Source organism: Myotis myotis, unplaced genomic scaffold (assembly GCF_014108235.1).
Source record: "Myotis myotis isolate mMyoMyo1 unplaced genomic scaffold, mMyoMyo1.p scaffold_m19_p_9, whole genome shotgun sequence".
Lineage (NCBI taxonomy): Eukaryota > Metazoa > Chordata > Mammalia > Chiroptera > Vespertilionidae > Myotis > Myotis myotis.
Window position 1 is genome coordinate 22,341,933 of NW_023416401.1, and position 18,806 is coordinate 22,360,738.

Here is an 18,806-nt window from a genome sequence, read left to right on the forward strand (position 1 = left end):
CTCTGGTCCTTGGTTCAGAAATAGCATCTGTGAAGCTGCCAGGTGTGAGGACAGTGCCAATGGGCAGCACCTTCCTGCAGATGACAGGGGAGAGAAGCTAAGGGGACACAGGAACCAGGAGCCTCCATGGCCTCGGGCCGACTGCCCGTGGGCAAAGGGAGATGTGGACAGGCCACTGTCTGAGAATGGACCTGCAGTCTTTGCCCAGATGCCAACTCATGTCTGCAGAAGGGCAAGTGGCAAACTGGATTGTGAGGTCTCCTAGGTGCACCCTTGCCTGCAGGCATGTTGTACTCGCCTTGACCACTATCCTGAACTGTCCAGTTGGTGCGGCAGTGAGCATGGGTGTTGATGTCTGAGACATTCACGTGGAGCTGGACCAAGACTGTTCCTTCAGTAGCCTCTGCAATGGCCAAGGGAGGCTGGGAAGCATGGTCTGGGCTCTGGGGTGATGTCCCCAGGGTTGGTAGGATCTGGGTGTTGGGTCCTGTCCAGCCTGCCTAGTTGGCCCGCCCTGGCCGCCCCTGCTCAGCCAGCTGGGCTTGGCAATCTAGCAGGTCATCCCGGAGGCGGGCAATATCCTGTGCGTGCTGGGCCAGCGTGCGATTCAGCTGATCCACATGGCCCCAGAGGCCCTCCCTGGGCCTGAGTGAATCAGTGGGCAAGCTGTTCAGGTCTGCAGCAATTGGGCCCAGCTTCCCGCACACACCCTCCACTTGTGCCACCCTCTGATCGAAATGGCCCACTGCCAGCTGGAGTTCCTGGGCTGTGTCCTGGCAGCGGCTCAGGCCGCCAGCCACATCGGCCACACCGGCCTTGAGTTGCTCCAGCTCCCCCCGCAGGCTCAGGACCTGCCTGTGGCCAGCTCGAAGCCGTGAGCCTTGGCTGCTGACCTGCTCCTGGATGGCGTGGACCTCGGCCTCCACCTTGCGTTCCCGCTCATCCAGGGAGGTGTTGGTGGCTAAGAAGGCATCAGAGTACTGGCTGACGGAGTCGCTGAGGCCTGTGAGTGACTTGCTCACGGAGTTCAGATTGACCTTGAGCAGGGTGATCTCACCCTGGAGTGAGCTGCCCGTTGCTTCTGCCAGCTGCCCCTGGACCTCGGCCACAGTGCCATTGAGCTGCTGGAGTAAGGTTGTGTGGCTGGCCACCTGGCGGAGAAGGACCTCAATCTGGCTCTGCCAGGCCTTCACCTCTGCCACGAGGTTGTTCAGAGCAGCTGAGGTGGTGCTGGGGGTACATGAGGTCTCCAGCGAAACCAGCCGTTGTTCCAGCACAGCGAGTTCTGTCTGCACCAGGGGCCCTGCCGGCCTGCCTGGTGGGGTACTGTCACGGCTTAGCTCCCCAGCCAGTGTCAGCAGGCGCTCCTCCAGGCTGTGCACACGCTCTTCCAGCAGGGTCCTGAAACCGCCCCCGCCCCCGCCCCCCTCCTTCACCCCCTGACAGCAGCCCCTCCCTCCACTCTCTGTCCCATTGAGGGTCTCCAGGCCCTCAAGAAATCCATCCACACCCCCCTCGAGCATGGCAGCAGAGAGCCGCGTGAGCTCATCCCTGGTGCTGGGGCCATGGCCCCTTTGGACCTCGGTGACGGCTTGTAGGTTGCTCTCGAGGCTGTCCATGCGGGCACTGACCGAGGCTAACTGGCTGCAGCAGCTGCCCCTACCAGCCACGCTCAGGCCCTGCAGCCGGGTGCCCAGCTGTGAGAGCTCCCGGCGCAGGGCCAGCTCCCGGCCATCCAGGCTCTGGTGCAGCCTCAGGCTGGCCGCCTGACCTTCCTCGCACTGCTGCCGCACCTCCTGCACCCGCAGGTCGCATGTGCTCTGGACGCCTTGCAGCTTCTGCTCGAAGCCATCCAGCAGGCTCCCCCAGAGTTGATGCAGCCGTCGGTCTACATATTCGTCCAACAGGGCCAGGGAGGTGAGCGGAGATGGGGGCGCCTCCCGAAGCTGCTGCAGGCGGGCCTCGTGGCCGAGGGCCAGCCCATGCACCTCGTCCAGCAGCTGCACCTTGGTCCGCAGTGTGTTGCTCACCTCTGTCACCTTGCTCAAGATCTCATCCAGAGGAGGTGTGAGTGGCCTTCCAGCTCTGCCTCCAGGGTTCACAAACCCCTCGGGGATGCCTCCAAAGCCCACCTGGGGATCGGGAGCTCTGGGGCCACCGGTCATCCTGTTGGGGTCCTCGTGGCTGGCCACCAGGCCGCTGAGGGTACCATATGCTTGCGCCAGGCGCTGGACATCACCCTCCAGGCGTTCCAGCCGCTCACCAAACAACCCCAGGCCTTTCCTTCCTGGGAAAGAGAAGGAGAGAACCCCGGGGCGGGATCACTGGCCTGGCTCTCTCAGCTTGTCCTGGTACCAAGCCACCTGAGAGATTTTCTGTTCTAAGCCAACCTTGCTGGGCATACCTCTGTCACTTTGGGGAGGGGGCCTGGGGGCTCACCCTTTTGCCCAGCACAAGATGCACCCTCCCTAGCCCTGCCCAAGCTCAGCTAGCTTGGGTCAGTCCCCTTCCCACCTCCCCCAAGAAACCCAACCACCTTGGTAGGGTCTCCATGGGCAGACTCACCGTAAGGGCTGGGGGTGGCTCTGCTAGGAGGGGGCCTGGGGCCTGGGCTCAGCTGCCCGGAGGGAATCTGGGGCTCAGGCTCCGACTGGGGTGGGGCGGCCCCATGGTCTGTGAGGTGCTCAGGGCAGCCTTCTCCAGTGAGCCCAGGGCAGCAACGCCAGGAGAGTTCCGTCACCTTCTTGTAGCCGACCTTGTATTTGGGTCTGAGCACTGTGCGGTACCTGGGCCAGGGATGGGGAGAGGGCAGGGCTCTGTGTCTGTGGGCTGAGGCGCCTGCCTGTCAGGTGACCTTGCCCCTGGCTGGTATTCAGGGCCACTCTCAGACACTTGGATATAGTCTAGGTGTCTCCCTGCCTCCACCACACCCCCAGGGGTTTCCTTTCCTGTGCTGAAGGCAACAGGGCCGAGGGATGGAAGCAGGCCTTGCCAAGGCTCAGAGATGGGCTAGGGGAACACAGGAAAAGGGGAACAAGAATTTAGCCCCAAGGCTCCCAAGGTCACCTGGACACCCTTGAGCTCATACTGCCATCAGAAATTTCACTGTGGCTTTGGTGGAACCTTGAAGAATTCTGACAAAGGTGTACTGCCCTGGAGCTGGGCAAGCAGCTCCTCTCACTGCCCGGGGGCCACTCTGGGCTCCCATCAGCTCCCCCGTTCTCTCCACTCCTTCCTACCCTACTCTGGAGACTCAGCTCTGGTCATGGAGGCTGGTGACAAGGTACCTCTGATTTTGAGCACAGCGGTGAAGGGCCCAGGTGGAAGGCAGAGCAGGGGCCACTCCCTCAGCTGTTCACCAACTGAAGGCATGACTGGGGCATGTGCCCAAGGATCCCAAGTACACAGGCTTGTATTCAGACCTGCATTTGAACCTCTCCAAGTACAGACCTGAGCATCCCACCTATGGGGGATATACCACACATCCTCACGTGGCCCCATCTGGCCAGTCTGAGGCCCCTGGCTGGTATTCAGGGCCACTCTCAGACACTGGATACAGTCTAGATGTCTTCCTGCCTCCACAACACCCTGTCACCTTCCTTTCCTGTGCCAAAGGTGACAGGGCCGAGTGATGGGAGCAGGCCCTTCCCATACCCTCACCCCTGGCCTGCCTTCTCCACATCACCACAGCCCTCCTTGAGTCTGCCCGGGGCCCCTTTGGCATCAACCACTGCCAGTGTGACCCTATGCTCTCCCCTGTGCCCCCCACCCCCAACCCTTGCCCCTGCTTCTTCCTTGCCTGGTGCTGCCTCTCCCCTAGAAACCCTCCCCTGGTGCCCTGTGGGCTCTGACCAGATCAGCCTGCCCCTGATTCCTCCCTGGCCCCCTCCACCCAGCTGGTGTGGGCTCTAAGAGAGTTGCAGCCCTTGTAGAGCTGGCTGCTGCTCTCAGCTTAAGGCAGGCCTGGGGCATGGGCCCAGGGATCCTGAGTGGGTGGGATGGGGGTGCACTCACGTGACTGTCCCGGGGCACTTGGGCCCCCATCCACACTGCCGGTACTCAGCCTTTATGTAGCTCTCTGCTCCCTCCTGTAGGACACAGGTCACATTCCTGTGCACCACGTAGGCGCAGAGGGCCCTGCAGGGGAGAATGGCATCCTTGGAATATCTGGCCTGGGCTGGGCCACTGAAGCTCCTACACCCCCTCCTCCATCTGTAGGCCTCAGCAGATGTGACCCCCATCTTTTCTCCTTATTGCTGGGAGCCAGGGCCCTGGTCCTGGGGTCCCGCCCACTGCTGGTCTCGCTGGTTCCAGCCTCCCCATTGGGTTGGTCACTGGGTTCAGCTCTGTACTGAACCAGGAGTCTGGTGCAGCTGCCCTTCCCTGGTCTGACCTCTGCCCTCCCTGCCTGGAGAAGAGACCCACCCTGGATTCCCCACCGAGGGCTTTGCCACATTCCAACTCCTTCACTGGCTCTCACCTCCTCACCTTAGCACTGGAGGTGTCTGAGGTCTCAATATAGTTCACGAGGCCTTTGAAATCACCCTTCTCTCTTCCTCCCCTGACCGACTCCTGGGGCAATGCACCCACCTTGTACCTTTCTGCCCCCTGCCTCTGTTCCAGTTCCTCATCCTCAGATCACTTCTTCTACTGCCTCCTCCAGGAAGCCTGCTCTGATGTGCCCAGGCCCACTGAGTGTCTGCTATTGGCCGACACTCCAATACCTCTGAAATGCAGCTAGTGCTCAAATGCAGCTAGCACCCCAGGCAGAGCCCCTAACTCACCTGGAGACCAGCTGGCATGCCACTGCCTAGGAAAGACCAGAGGCTGAGACAGGGGAGGAGCAACAACCCCACTTACCGGCCACAAGGGCTGGGGTGGCGGCTGCCTGGCATAAACCAGCCACCTGTGGACTGCTGTGGAGCTCTGGAGCCCCAACATGAGCCCAGGACCCAGGAATCCCAACTAGCTCTGTGGCCCACCCACGTTGGGGCTGCCAAGGGGCTGCTGGGGCCCGGCGGACCGAGGGACAGGGAGGGCCGCCGGGCGCAGGGCTCCATCTCCGACCTGGTGGGGCAGGGGAGTGGTTGAGGCCCGCGCTCCGAATGTGTGTGTGTGTGTGTGTGTGTGTGTGTGTGTGTGTGTGTGTGTGTGTGTGTGTCAGAGAGAGAGAGAGAGAGAGAGAGAGAGAGAGAGAGAGAGAGAGAGCGCGCCCCGCGTGCGGACCGCCCTCCCTCCCTTCCCTCCACCTGGTCCGCTGCGTCCGGGTTGCACACAGCGCAGCTGGAAAATGTTACTTCGCTGGAAAGGTTTCCGCGGGCACTGCCAGGATCCCCGCCGCCGCGCCAGGCCCCCTCGGCTTCCTTCTCTTGGCCAGTCCCGCAGCCGCCCGAGGCGTGGGGCACCCGCCCGGCACAAGCTTCGCCCCGGGAGCCGCCCCCTCCGCGCCGCGGCCTCGGGTGCCCGCGCCCTCCCGCCTCCGCGCGCGGTGGGGCAGGTGGGAGCGGCGCCGGGGCCAGCCCTCCCGTCCCTCCCGTTTCCCGCCCGCCGCGCGGCCCGCGCTTACTTGTGCGGCCCCGGGCGCAGTCGCGGGCGCCATCCCGTCGTGTAGAGGCTGTAGCGGGACGCACCGGGCGGCGCGGGCCGCGCGAGGAGCGGGGTGCCTTTGGCCTGCGCCCCCGAGAGCAGCGCCGCGACGGCGCACAACCAGACCGGCAGGCGACGGCGGCCCATCGCCGCCCCCGCGTCCCCACCTGGCCCCGCGCGGGGCCCCCGCCCGTGTCCGCCCGCCGCGCCGCGCCGCCGCCTGGGTCCCGCCGCCGCTCGCGGCCCCGGGAGCTCGCTGGCTCCGCCGCCTGGCGCTCCGAAGCGGCTGCGTCCGTGGAGTGGTCGGCGCTGCGCGCGGCTAGGGCCGCGGAGGGGAGGCGGGAGGCGGGCTCTGCGCGGATTAGCATAAACTTGGGGCCGCGTCGCTCTCCTCCGCCGGCCCCCTCTCTGCCGCCAGCCCCCCGCCCCGCTCCGAGCTGACGCGCGAGGGGCCGCCCGCAAGGAAGAGGTTAAGAAGGGAGCAGCCCCAGGGTGGCGGGGGCGCCGGCCGTCACGCCCTGGGAGGCCCCCCAAGCTCACCCATCCACATGCACCGGAGAGAAGCAGAGCCAAACCCCTGGGCTGGGCTGGGTGCGGGGCTCTCGGGAGCTGCCTACCATCCGCCCGACACATTGGTCCTTAAAACCCATCGTGCACCTGGGACCGCCTTGGTCCAGGGCTGCGGAGCTGAGATGACCGTGTTTTGCGCCCGCCAGCAACACGTCCTCAGCCACCGCGTTGGAATAGGCCCCGGGCCTTCCCCGTGGGCTAGCTCTGCCTCCAGGCACCCGTCACTGTCCGGAGGTGCCCAGGACACCTGATAACTCTGCGATGGCCTCCCCGGCATGTTGACTCCTCCTCGCTAAGCCTCTGCAACCTCATCTGGGGGCTGTCCCTCTGGTTTCCTGGTGGGGTCGGTGTTATCTGTCTCCCTTAGCCAAGGAGCTCCGCTTCTTTTGGTGCATCTGAAGCTCGTGGCTAGCTGTACCACGGCACCGGCTCATGGTTAGCGTCTGGTCAAAGAAAACCTTCAGGTGTTTCTCACAAAGAGCTGCTGTTGAGCCAGGCTTCCTCCATATTTCCCTTGTGAAGTTGACTCTTGGAACACCAGCGTTAGCCTCTGTAGTCATCCTTATTCAACATCATCTTGTTGATATTTTAACCCACACAGAGCGTGCTGGCTCCTGCTTCTGTCATCCAACAGAGTGGCACTTCTTCCTGACTTTGTCTCATCCACACAGGTGACCACAGCCTCTGTGTCTTTAACAAGTGGCCGGTAGGTATGCAGAAGGCAAGGGACTCTGAAGCACACCTGGAGAGGCCTTGCTCCAACCTGACTTTGGGATGCAACTCACACCCTCCAGCTAAAGCAATGATATCAAGGGGCCCAGAATGGGGCAACTCTGAAACACATCCATGCTTATTGCCTCTCCCAGCCTTTCAGGCATGTGGGACCATCTCCTGGGCTTGGGAGCTGAAACAGAGGCCAAGGGGACCCAGCTTCACAGTGGGAGCTGTATTGACATTTCTAGGACTGCCATAACAAATTACCACACACTTTGTGGCTTAACACAACAGAAATCTACTCTCCCCTAATCCTGGAGACTAGAAATCTGAAATCAAGGCGTCAGCAGGGCCATACTGATTCCAGAGGCTCAAGGGAAGGACCCTGCCTTTCCTCTTCCAGCATCTGGGCCCCCTGGCAATCCTCAGCAGTCTTTGGTTTGTAGCCCATCACTCCAGCGTCTGCATCTGTCTTCACATGGCCTTCTCCCCGGGCCTCCACGGGGCCCTCTTCCCATGGCCTTTTCTCTGTGTGCCTGTGTCCTCTCTTCTTATAAGGACCCCAGCCATAGAAGTCAGGGCCCAGGCAAACCCAGTATGACCTAATCTGAAGTCATGGCACTGCAAAGACGCTATTTCCACATAAGGCCACATTGTAAGGGTCTAGGAGATGGACATAAATTTTGGGAGCGCAGACATGATTCAACCCACAGGATCCCTGAGAGGACAAGTCATGTCTTCTGTGGCCATTGCTCTGCGGGAATTATGGGGAAGCTGAGGAAGAGAATTCGCCAGGAGAGCGGGGCAGAGTTGAGAGGCAGTGGCTATCTGGCGACTGCCTTCCCCTGCCTGCTTCTAGTGACCCACTTCACTTGAGCTAGCTTGAACGGGCTTCTGATCCCGGCAACCAAATGATGCCCGGCTAAGACAGTTTTTCATCCCCCACCACAAATCCACCGAATGTGTTATTTTAATCTCCGGCCTTTAACAGAGATGTCATGAGCCGTTTTGCTGAGGGCAGGATACAGTGTCCATAGCATACGCTCCATCTGTAACCGCTGAATTTCCCCTTCATGGAAAGGGGGAGACGTCTGAGGGAGATGAACGGGCCCTGCCCCTCACCCTCGGCTGGGCTCAGACTGCCTGGCAGCACACTGCCCTGCGGCTCTGGAAGAACCCCCCTCCCCGTCCCAGGAACTGTGATCCTTTTCCAAGGGGTCCCGCCCCTTCCTCTCACTCCTTTCCCCAGCCCAGATGTGGGGCCCACGACTCGCAGGGAGGAGGCTAGATCCTGTCTGAGCTTGGAAAAATCCACATAACAAGGGGCTGAAAGGACAGCCGGACCCCGCTTCCCTTTCCCAGGTGGCTGACATCAAACCGTGTTTAATTAGAACAGTCTCTTTCATTAGGATGGTCTCAGGAGCCAGCACTGGGGCCCCTTCCCAGTGGGCGTGGAGGACGTGGGTGGGGGAGATGCTCAGGGTCTCGGCTGGATCCAGACAGAGGCCGGGGTCTCCCCCGCAGACGATGAGGCCACTTTGCATGTGCCAGACAGGAAACCTAGGCAGGGCCAGAGGCAGGGGCAGGAGGCGGACTTGTCCTTCCCCTTGGCTCAGACTGGAGTTTCCACACCTGAATGGAGGCAGCTGAGGGGCCATGCACAGGGTCACACTATCTGTTCATGGGGACACACATGGCCATATCCAGACACATTTGGTCCACCCCACACCAATTCCCTATACACACACACAGAAGCAGACTTTCCCAGTCTCCACTAGCCCCTTAGGGACACATGTGCCACCTCTCTCTTCAGGAGGGACAGGATGCCATCAGGACAACAAGATAACCCTGGGCAGGGAGCATAAAGTCTTGCGTTTGGGGTCCGTCAGTAAGTGGCACCGTGGGGGGCATGCGTAGGAGCCTCTGCCAGACCTGCAGCATCCTTCCTCCATGGGCTCTCGGGGCAGAAGGAAAGAGCTGGCTCCTGGGACAGAGAGGCAGGTTTGCATGATGGTGACCCACTCACCTGGGATAGCCCTTCCAGGCCTCTGTGTACTTCCCAGAATGCCAGGCTCCTCCCCCTCCCCAGGCTCCTCCCCCCTCCCCAGGCTCCTCCCCCTCCCCAGGCTCCTCCCACCTCACAGGCTGTTCTCCGCATTTTATGGAGGCCCACCACATAAGGTCAGTGAGAGCATCACAGAGTTTTATGGAAAGCAGGTCCCCTAAAAGAGACAGAAGTAGAAAGCGCTGACCCTGCTAGCTTCCTGGCACAAGCCTTTCCCTCCACAGATGAGCCCCCGATGGGAGAAATTCACCTACCCCGGAGTCAGCTGGTGGTGGCACCCATCCTAGGATACAGGCTCCGGCTCCACCACCCCCACCAGCTCCTTCTGAGCCTGCGCAGTCACCTCCCTGCACATGCGGCCACCTGCGGAAGTTCTGTGCAGCCAGCTCTGCCCAGCTCCCTCTTTCCTCAACATAAACATCAGCACGCTCAAAGCCCAGTCGGCATTTTGATTACAGCCCCACGGCTTCAAAGAACGTTACAGTTAAATCCACACGCTGCCTTCTCCAGGACCCTGGGGTGTGTAGATGTGCAGCCCCAAGGTGAGGGCCTGCGAGAGAGTCCAGAAATCATGGACACCGGGCTCTGTAAAGCCAGGGTGGACTGCCACTGAGTTAGAGCTGCTTAGAAGGAACTTAAAAATTGTGCAGTGCTGGTGGACCCTCAATGTGGACACATGCAAACCAGATGCCATCATTATGCAAACGATATGCAAAATATATGTATGGGCCTCCCAACTTTCCCAAATGCCAGATGTGGCCCTTGGGGACCCTGAGTTTAGCTGAGCCCTATTGTGGGGAACAGAGATGACCTTGGACTCGTCAGTCTCTTATGGTGGGCAGAAGGGGCTTAGCTCTGAGGCTGTTCATGCACTGGGGGAAGGACAAGGACCCAATTGGACCTGGGTTTGAATCCCAGCTCCTCCACTTGCAGCTTGCATGAGCTTTACGAAGTCACGTCACTGCTCTGAGCCTCTGTCCTCCCATCTTTAAAATGGTTACTATGAGGACTAAATGAGAACATTGACTAAAGCTGCCATCTGCAGGGTCGGGCACTAAGAGACACTGAAGAGGAGGCAGGGCTCAGAGTGCTTCTCTGAGAGGTGGACATCTGGCCTTCTTTCTACTCGCTGAAGTGGTGGCTGCCGCGGGCAGGACCCTCTCCCGGGGCAGCCGTGTGGCTGTGGGCTCGGGAAGTTCAGTGCTGATGGACCAAGTATTCATCTGCTCCTCGTTTATTCAGAAATCTGCCAGAGTCCTACTCGCCAGAGGTGGGGTGGGTGCCCGTTGGTGCCCCGACAGACCCCATTGTACCCGACAGTGCACCCGCCACCCCCTCTGCAGGAGTAGTGACTGCTGATGCTCACAGCTACCCTTCCTGTGACTGCCCTCAGATATGAGAGCCCCCTCCCCTGGGAAGTTACACACCCTCCCACCCACAGCCAACGACTGGCCGAGACACGATACAAAAGACTGGCCTCTTCGCTGCAAGGGTTTATGTTCCAGGCACCTCAGATCAGGCCACATCTAGGCTTCCCCTGAAACCGCATTCTTGACCTGCATGTGACACTCACTATGGCCGAGGACCGTAGGGGAGTGAGGGGTCCCAGAGGAAGTACCTGGGGTTGGGTCAGAGATGTCTCCTGGAGCTCACCTGTGAGGAGAAAACATTCCAGGTGGCAGGTACAGTGTGTGCAAGGCCAGGAGGCAGGACACTGCTCGGTGTGCGTGTGGAACCCGCAGAGCTGGAGGGGGAAGGTGGGCCCTAAGAGAGGCTGGCAGGGACCAGACAAGAGGGACCTTGGGTACCCCAGTGAAGAGCCTGACTGTACAGCAAGGGAACAGCTGTCCTGAAAAACATCCCCAAGCTGTCACTGCACAGAGCAGGCCCAGGGGGAGGCTGCCAGGAGGCAGCGGCTGCTGACGGGGCAGGGGCGTGGCTCAGGGGTTGATCCCAGAGGTTTGTAGGGCAGAGAGCTGACAGGCCCTCCCTGGTGGCTGATTTGGGGACTATGAATGTGGGAAGGATTCTGGAAGGTGCCACGCAGAGGGGAGACAAAACATCAGAATAGGGGCGCCCATGTGTGGGCAAGTGTGGGAGAGAGGAGGGTCTAATGAGCTGAGCGGGGCAGGCCTACATTCCCAGTGCTGGCCGTGGGCAGCCACAACCAGGCTGAGGAGGCTGAGCCTTGAGTGGGAGGCCTCCGTGAAGGCGGGTGCTGACAAGAGTGGGTGGCATAGCTGGCCGGATTCCAGGGGACCGGGAGCTGCTCCCCGCTGCAGGGGCGGGTGTAAGGCCCTGGGAAGGGCTCCTGCCCGCCCTCCTCTAACTCTTCTATTCATGGGCAGCGGAGTAAAAACCACACAGGATTACCGCCGGTGACAGAGGAGCCAGGCATGCGATGGGTGGGGGCAGCGAGGCCAAGCCAGGCCGGGCAGGGGGCTGCCCTCCACTGGGATAGGGGTGGGGGTGGGGGGGGAGTCGTTGCTATGGAAACTCATGCTTGGATAGGCAGGACCTGACCTCCACCCAGACACTGCCCTTACCTCAGACCTGCTCTGCCTTAATTCCTTAATTCTCAGGACATTTGCTGGGTGCCCCGCTCGGTGCTAGAAGCACAGACTAGGGGCAGGCAGAGGTGGCTGGTAGTTGGGAGACATCCCAGGAGGGGTCAGGAAAGGAGCCTGGGGAGGGGACAGGGGCAGGAGACTCCCTGAACTGGTGGTGGGGGGCACGCTCCAATGAGAGTGAAGTGGCTTAGGAGAGGGTGTGGCTGGATCGGGGAGGGGCCTGTGCAGGCCTCGGACTCCGGAGGTGGTGCACAGACACACTTGGTCTTCTGCGCTGTGAACCCCTCACTTGCCACTTCCTCCCTGCCAATGCTGATGTCTTTCTGCATGGAGCTCCCTCCTGACTGACAGTCCTTGCTTGATGCAGGGGCCACTTGCTGCCTGTGCTTGCTCTGCGGATGAACTGTGGGCTTTAGACGGGTCACTCCATGGTCACGGGGAGGCTGGTACCGGGACCTAGGCAAGAGATGGTGGGAATGAGACAGGGCAGGCATTTGGAGGGAGGGCTGTTGGGCCTCCCGGAGCTGGCTGGAGAGATGGGTCCGGGCCAAGGTCAGAGTCATGGGGCCCACAACCTGCAGGGTCACAGGCCTGTCTCCCCCCATCTCATGCTTAGGGCTAGATGGTATATTTAGCATCTATTTAAAGAGCTCCCTGCCAGGGCCAAACCACTCTGAGCCCCCGGAGCAGCCCACCCACCAAGTGACCAAGGGGGCCTTCCCCAGGTTGAGTCTCTGCAGCCAGTGACTCCCACATTCCTGGCTATCCTGGCGTTGGCCGGCAGCCCCAGCTCCTTTGGGAAAGGGCAGGCAGGAGGCTCCCACGGTGGGACTTTATCCCTCCCCCCTGCCCGGGGCTGCATGGGGATTAGGGCATCCTTCCTCACCCGAAGTGTGTCCCATCCCTGCCCTCCACTGAGGGACTGCCTCTGCAACCTCAGCTCCTCCTGCCCTCACACCCCTCCTCCCAGCGGGGGAAGGGCTCACTGTCCCTCGGCCACCCTCTGTGGAGTGCCTGGGTGCAAGAGGGGGGAGGGACAAGGAAAGGGCCTCCACGCTGGTTAGGAGGCTGTGCCAGTGCCCAGGGTGCAGGCCAGGCTGCTGCCACGTAGGTGCGGATGGAAGGTGTGGGAAGCACCCAGGAAGATTAGGAGAACAGGAAAGCCTTGGTGATCTTTGAGGGGCTCCCAGGTGCCTCTGGGTGTCCAGCTGTGGGGTCCCTTTTTGCTGGGACAAGGAAAGAGGGGGACACACGCTGGAGGGAAGCCATGGAGGTGCCCGCAGATGCCCTGGAGATGGGTGGCCAGGATATGAAGGCAGCTTAGGTGTCCCATTTGCCCACTGCCCCTTTCCAGTTTGGGCGGCTGGCGTGTGCCCAGCCTGGCCCCCTGGCGTGTGCTCACACTCACTGTCCCACTGGTGTCCAGGGTTCCTATCGAAGCTGCAGGGAAAGGGGCCAAGTTGTGGGCCTGGAGACCCCACTCCTGAGACGGCTGGCAGAGGCGCCTGTGCAGAGGGCATGAGGGCCTGGGCAGCTGTGGGAGGTGCTGGGCCCTTGCTGCCCCTGAGGTGGTGCTGCCCTTGTTCTATTGGCTGGGCCCCTCCCAGGCTATGGCTCCACCTTCCAGCTTTGGGACCCTGGTGTGTCCCCATCCTTTCCCCTGCCTCCCCAACCTCTCAGCCTTCCTGCCCAGGAACCCTCCTACCTCTCACCCCAAACCTCATTCTCTTCCTTGTCCCATAATCAGGAGAACCTCAATTGCCATTATCTCTGGAGCCCAAATGGCCAGCGACAGAAGAAGGTTTCCCCACCTTGAGGGCTCAGAGGTCAGACATCCAGGGCGGCCAGGTGGCGCTCCCAGGAGGAGAGAGGTGTCTCCATCCCACTCCCGAGAGGGCCGCCTCCGCAGGATGGGCTGTTGGCTCCTAATACAGGGGAAATAAAGGCCAAAGAAGAAGTTGGTGTAACCACAGTAAGTTGAAGGTTTAAATCCTGCCCCATCTGGTTGATCTGAAATTGGAGAGAAGTTAACTCACGGGCTAAAGTTAAGGCCATGGGAACGAAGCGATCTTCAAAGGGGCCCCTGGGTGGTGGGAAAGGAAAGCTGGGGGCGTTCAAGGTGACAACGCCGCGAGAAGGCAGTGCAGCCCTGTGCCTGGGCCAAGCTGGGCTCCAACAGGGTGAGGGATGGTGAAGGGGTGAGGAGTGGAGTCAGACTGGGGTGTGTGGTAGCTGGGTGGATGGTGGCTGTAGGCCCCAGTGTCTTTCCACTGACCACAGGACTTAGCAGCTTGAGGTGGGGCCAAACCATGGCTTATGGGCTTACCAAAGGCTGTGAGTGCAGACTGGGGAGGGCAGGGAGGACCTGGTGGAGTCAGAAGTACGTGTTCCCCCACCCAGGTTCCCAGAGAAATACATTCAGGATTGGCAGATACCTGAAACCAGGTATCAAAGTGATTAAACGTAGCTCCACTGTTTGTTTTGTGGCAATAAAATAAATCACACCTTCCCAATGAGAAAGAAACGGAAAATAATGAATGTTTGGGAACAATTCGGCTAATGCTGGCGTTTCCGTGTGCCCTTCAAGCTGCCTGGTGTCACCAGCCTGCCCACCTGCCTGGCTCATTCCTCACTCTGCTTGCAAACGTGTCCTGTGAGAGTTTTCTCTGTCTTGACCAAAGTTGGCTGTGGTTGCTTAGTAATTGTGATTATTTAAGCATGCTCTATTGCCATTTTTTTTTAAAAACAAAAACAAAAACAAGAATCTTCCCAGGGGATTAAGTGACAGTACAGAGTTTTCCAGAATCATTAACATCTGGCACCAAAACAGAGCAACGGGTACCATTTGGAGCCAGGTGTCACTGAGTGAAGGTGGGCGGGTCGACACAGCCCATCAAGAAGCACGGAGTTCTGTGCGAGCTGTGGGATTTTAAAGAGCCTTGGTGACCAGAAAGAGTTAGCATTGTGTGGCTTTTCCCATTGTCTGCCCTAAAGCGGAGAAGCTAAACCATTCACCAGGAAAAGCGCATCCGTGGAAGTCATTTTAGGAAGGCATAGTTTTGGAATTGTTGGGGGTCGGAATAGGGACCAAAGGAGAAGAGCTTTAAAAAAAATGTTTTTATTGATTTTATAGAGAGAGGAAGGGAGAGGGAGAGAGAGATAGAAACATTGATGAAAGAGAAGCATAGATCAGCTGCCCCTGCATGCTCCCAATTGTGGATTGAGCCCATAACCTGGGTATGTACCGACTGGGAATTGAACCGGTGACTTCTTGGTGCATGGGGACGACGCTCAACCACTGAGCCACACCGGCTAGGCAAAGAGCTCTTTTGATCAGTGAAGAGGAGGGCTGATTGATTTCTACAAAAGTGTACAAATTCTAAATAAATTGTTGGGGGGGGGGAACACACTAAAAACCAAAAAAGTGAAATGTTGCATTTTGCGACAATAAATGTTTCCCTCAGCTTAAAAAAAAAAAGAGTAATGAACCCTGGCCTTGGTTCCACAGAGACTCCTTGAGCTATTCCCTCTCTTGTCGGGTGTATTTAGAAGTTTCCATAAGAAAAGATTTTTCGAGTTAAAAAAAGAGAGGGGAAAGGATGGAACAATTGACAATGGATGCTGGTCATTCCACTTTTCCCCTTCTCATTCTGGAAGCTCTACTATATGTTGTCTTCCACTAACGTTGCCCTGCCCCTTCCTGGTTTTCATAGTGAAAAAAAATTCTGTGACTTGTCAACAAGGTGTCCATCAATTCCTCCGGCCGAGGGGCTCCCTCCCCTTCTCCCTTCTCCCCACCCAACGGAGATATTTAAAATGCTTCTGCTGGCTCCCTTTCCCTCAGTGCCTACCTTTTGCCAAGCCCGATTAGCACTTTCAGCTGCAGGCTGGCAATAGGTCCTTGGCTCACCAGCGATGGCGTCCTCTTTCCTTCATCTTCCTGTCGCCAAGCTGATCCATTTATTGCCTGAGTCCGTTCCTTCTCGGGCACTTCCCTGTACGGGGAGGTTCAACGGACCCTGGTATTTTTTTCTCTCCTGGGCAGGTGGCTAGCTCCTCAGCCCGCATGGGATGCTTTGCTCTTTTCTAGCAAATGAGATGTGCGGTTCTAGTCCTTTTCTCTTTTCTTTCCGTGTAGCTCGTTCATTTGGGAAGCTTGTAAGACTTTTCCCTTTAATTGTGGAATTCAGGAATCTCCGCAGGCTGTGCCTGCATGTCTGCTTTTTTCCATCATTCCTGCCTGGAATTCAGCGAACCCTTTCAAACCCCATCTTTCTTCAAACCACGGAAACTTTTCTTTCTCGTCTTCAAGTTATTGCCGTCCCTCCGTTGTTGCTTTTTCCTTCTGGGTTTATTGTTCACACAGGATGCCTCCTGGGTCTCTCTCCTCTCAGGCCCCTTATCCCCGCACGGGTTCTGCCTTCTGCTTTTTGCTTTGGGTTTTGCATCATCTCTTCCCCTTGGTTTTCCAGTTCTCCATCCTCTCCTTTAAAACCCCTTTCCCTAGTTGAAGAGAGTGTTTTCTCTTGCATCTGACTTTTTAAAAGTGCTCTCGTACTGTTTAGTTTGCTTTTTCCTGTGGCTGTGAAGGTCGCGGTGTGTCTCCTCCCGCGGTTCGGAGTGAATGTCGGGCTCTTTCTCCTGGCGGTTGGGTTCCCTCAGTTGCCTATTATTTTCACTTTGTCTTTTTCTCCCCCAGAATATCGATATAAATGTTATTAAGTTCCAATTTTCCTCCAGCTTTATTGAGGTATAATTGACAGGTAAAAAGATATTAAGATGTACGCCATGATGTCTTGAGATAAGTAAACACTGACACACTGTGAAATGCTTGCCAAAACCAAGCTAATTAACACATCCATCACCCCAGTCACCTTTTTTTTTTTTTGACAATAAGAAAAACTCTCTTAATATAATACAGTCCATTAACTGTAGCCATATTGTTGCACATCAGACCTCCAGGCCGGTTCATCCTGCATAACTGAAACTTTGTAGCCTTTGACCAACATTGCCGCTGCCCACCCCCCCCTACCCTCCCACCCCCCCACATCCCCAGCCTTGGCCACCACCACTCTACTCTCTGCTTCTAGGAATTGACTCTTTTAGATTCCACATACAAGTGAGATCACACAGTGCCTGTCTTTCTGAGTCTGGCTTATTTCACTTATCGTAATGTCCTCTGGGTCCATCCACGTTGTTGCAAATGGCAGAATTTCCTTCTTCTGAAAGGCTGAGTAATATCCCATCATATGTACAGGTGGGCAAAGGTAGGTTTACAGTTTTTCATATGGAAAATAATACAATAAATAATAATACAAGAACTGTGTTTTGTGTACTCACAACTGTAAACCTACCTCTGCCCACGCCTGCATGCACCACATTTGCTTCCATCATTCATCTGACCTCACTCCAGGCATCTTTTCCGACCACAACACTGGGAATCAGTAACAGCAAGGAAACAGGAACACTCACAAACATTTGGAACGTAAACAGCGCACTCTTGAACAACTATTGGGTCAAATAGGAAATCAAAAGGAAATGGAAAAAAATATCCTGAGACAGATGGAAATGCAAACACAACACAGCAAGACTTCTGGGATGCGGCAAACGCAGCTGCTAACAGAAGTCTATCCTTTGCCTTCTTGCAGCTCTCATCACCCCCGAGGCTCGGTCCAGCTGACAGACTGGCTTGTGCCTGGGGTGCCCCAGGAGGGAGCACTCTGGCTCCCCATCTCCCAGGGACAGGAATGGGTTCTGAGGTTCCTCCCAGCAGCACCCAAGGCGGCTGGACCAGCTCTCGGATGGATCCCTGCGCTGAGCTCTCTCTGCGCGGGTCTCTACTGTCTGCCCAGCGGAGCCAGCCCTCTGAGTGCAGGGCCCCGCCCAACGGCCAGGCCTGCTGCTGCTGGCCCTGGAGCTGTGCTGAGCAGCAGCCTGAGAGCTGGGAAGCAGGCAGCCCTCGTCCAGGAGGCTGCATGAGAGAGAGATTCTCGGGGTTCATGGATGTTGAAGAGATGACTGGGATCAACCCCCTCATGCAGGGTTATAAAAACATATCCGTGCCCTGGCCAGTTGCTCAGTGGTTACAGCATAGGCCCTTGGACTGAAGGGTCTCGGGTTTGATTCCCGGTCAAGGGCACTTACCTTGGTTGCAGGTTGGATCTCCGGCTCCGGTCGGGGCTCGTGTGGAAGGCAACCAGCCCATGTGATGTGTCTTCTTCACGTGGATGTTTTTTTTTCTTTATCTCCCTCCCTTCCTCTTACCCTCCCTTCCACTCTCTAAAAACTCAATGGGAAAGATATCCACAGGTGAGGATTTAAAAAACAAACAAACATATCAGCAAAATAAATAAATCCTGTTTTCCTTGCTGTTACTGATTTCCAGTGTCATTTTGTTGTGGTCGGAAAAGCAGCAAAGTGGAATTGGCAAATCAAATTGAAGAAACGTTGAGGAGTTCTGCATATCTGTTGATTCTGAGAATAACGAAGTTTTATGAGGGGAGGAAAGGACCTCGAGGATCTCAGTGCTGTTCTTGGCACAACACGATGCACCTACCAGGGAGCTCTCCAGACCTCTGGCAGCGGTGCAGACGGAGGTGCAGGAGGCACGGTGACCTCCTGCCTACACCTGCAGCGGTGGGGAGGGGTCCAGGTGCCGTCAGACTACAGGACGTGGCAGCAAAGGATTCTTCTCATCCTGCAAGAGACCGGTGGTCCACTTGATAGCCCTGCTTCCAAATTTGAATTTATCGTTTGTTTTAAATTTCTTTACCACATGGTAAGTGTCATGGGAATTTTTTTCCTAAAGAGCTTCAAAGGGAAACTATAGACATTTTCTTTGTCTTTAAAAGCTAGCAAGGATCGTCATCTGAGAGAAATTATGAACATTGCAAAGCCGCTTGGGACAGAGTGGATAAATTATGCCAAAAAACAATTCCTAAGGACTTCAAAGTTGAAAAATATTTCTTTCCAAAGAAAAAAACTTCTGAAATAAAATAAATGGTGGCAATTCAGAGTAGGCATTTCTTCTGCTTTGTCGGAAGAAAAGTGCGATATGAATAACTGTTCTGCAGGAGGGGTCCCTAGGTTATTGATTTAAATTTACACTTTCCTAGAAACAATCGTGACAAAGTGAAACAAATTTTTGAACCGCCCCATTCAGATGGAATGAAATAATAAATAGGAATGGTTAAACATGAGCAACTTTTGTTTGGCAACTTTTTTTTTTCAATTCTCACATGAGGGTATGTTTTCATTAATCTAAGAGAGGAAGAGAGAGAGAGAGAGAGAGAGAGAGAGAG

At 57.1% G+C, this 18,806-nt stretch overlaps 1 protein-coding gene across 1 annotated transcript; it reads right to left on the reverse strand.

Moving 5' to 3' along the window:
* Positions 1-18: 18 nt before the first annotated feature.
* EMILIN3 (elastin microfibril interfacer 3) lies at positions 19-5,812 on the reverse strand. The gene is made up of 4 exons (XM_036322748.1): positions 5,567-5,812; positions 4,015-4,137; positions 2,566-2,786; positions 19-2,287 (listed from the first exon to the last, which is right to left on the reverse strand). Exons 1-4 carry the CDS (start codon positions 5,731-5,733, stop codon positions 501-503), a joined length of 2,298 nt encoding a protein of 765 aa, XP_036178641.1. The 5' UTR covers positions 5,734-5,812; the 3' UTR covers positions 19-500.
* Positions 5,813-18,806: the final 12,994 nt, after the last annotated feature.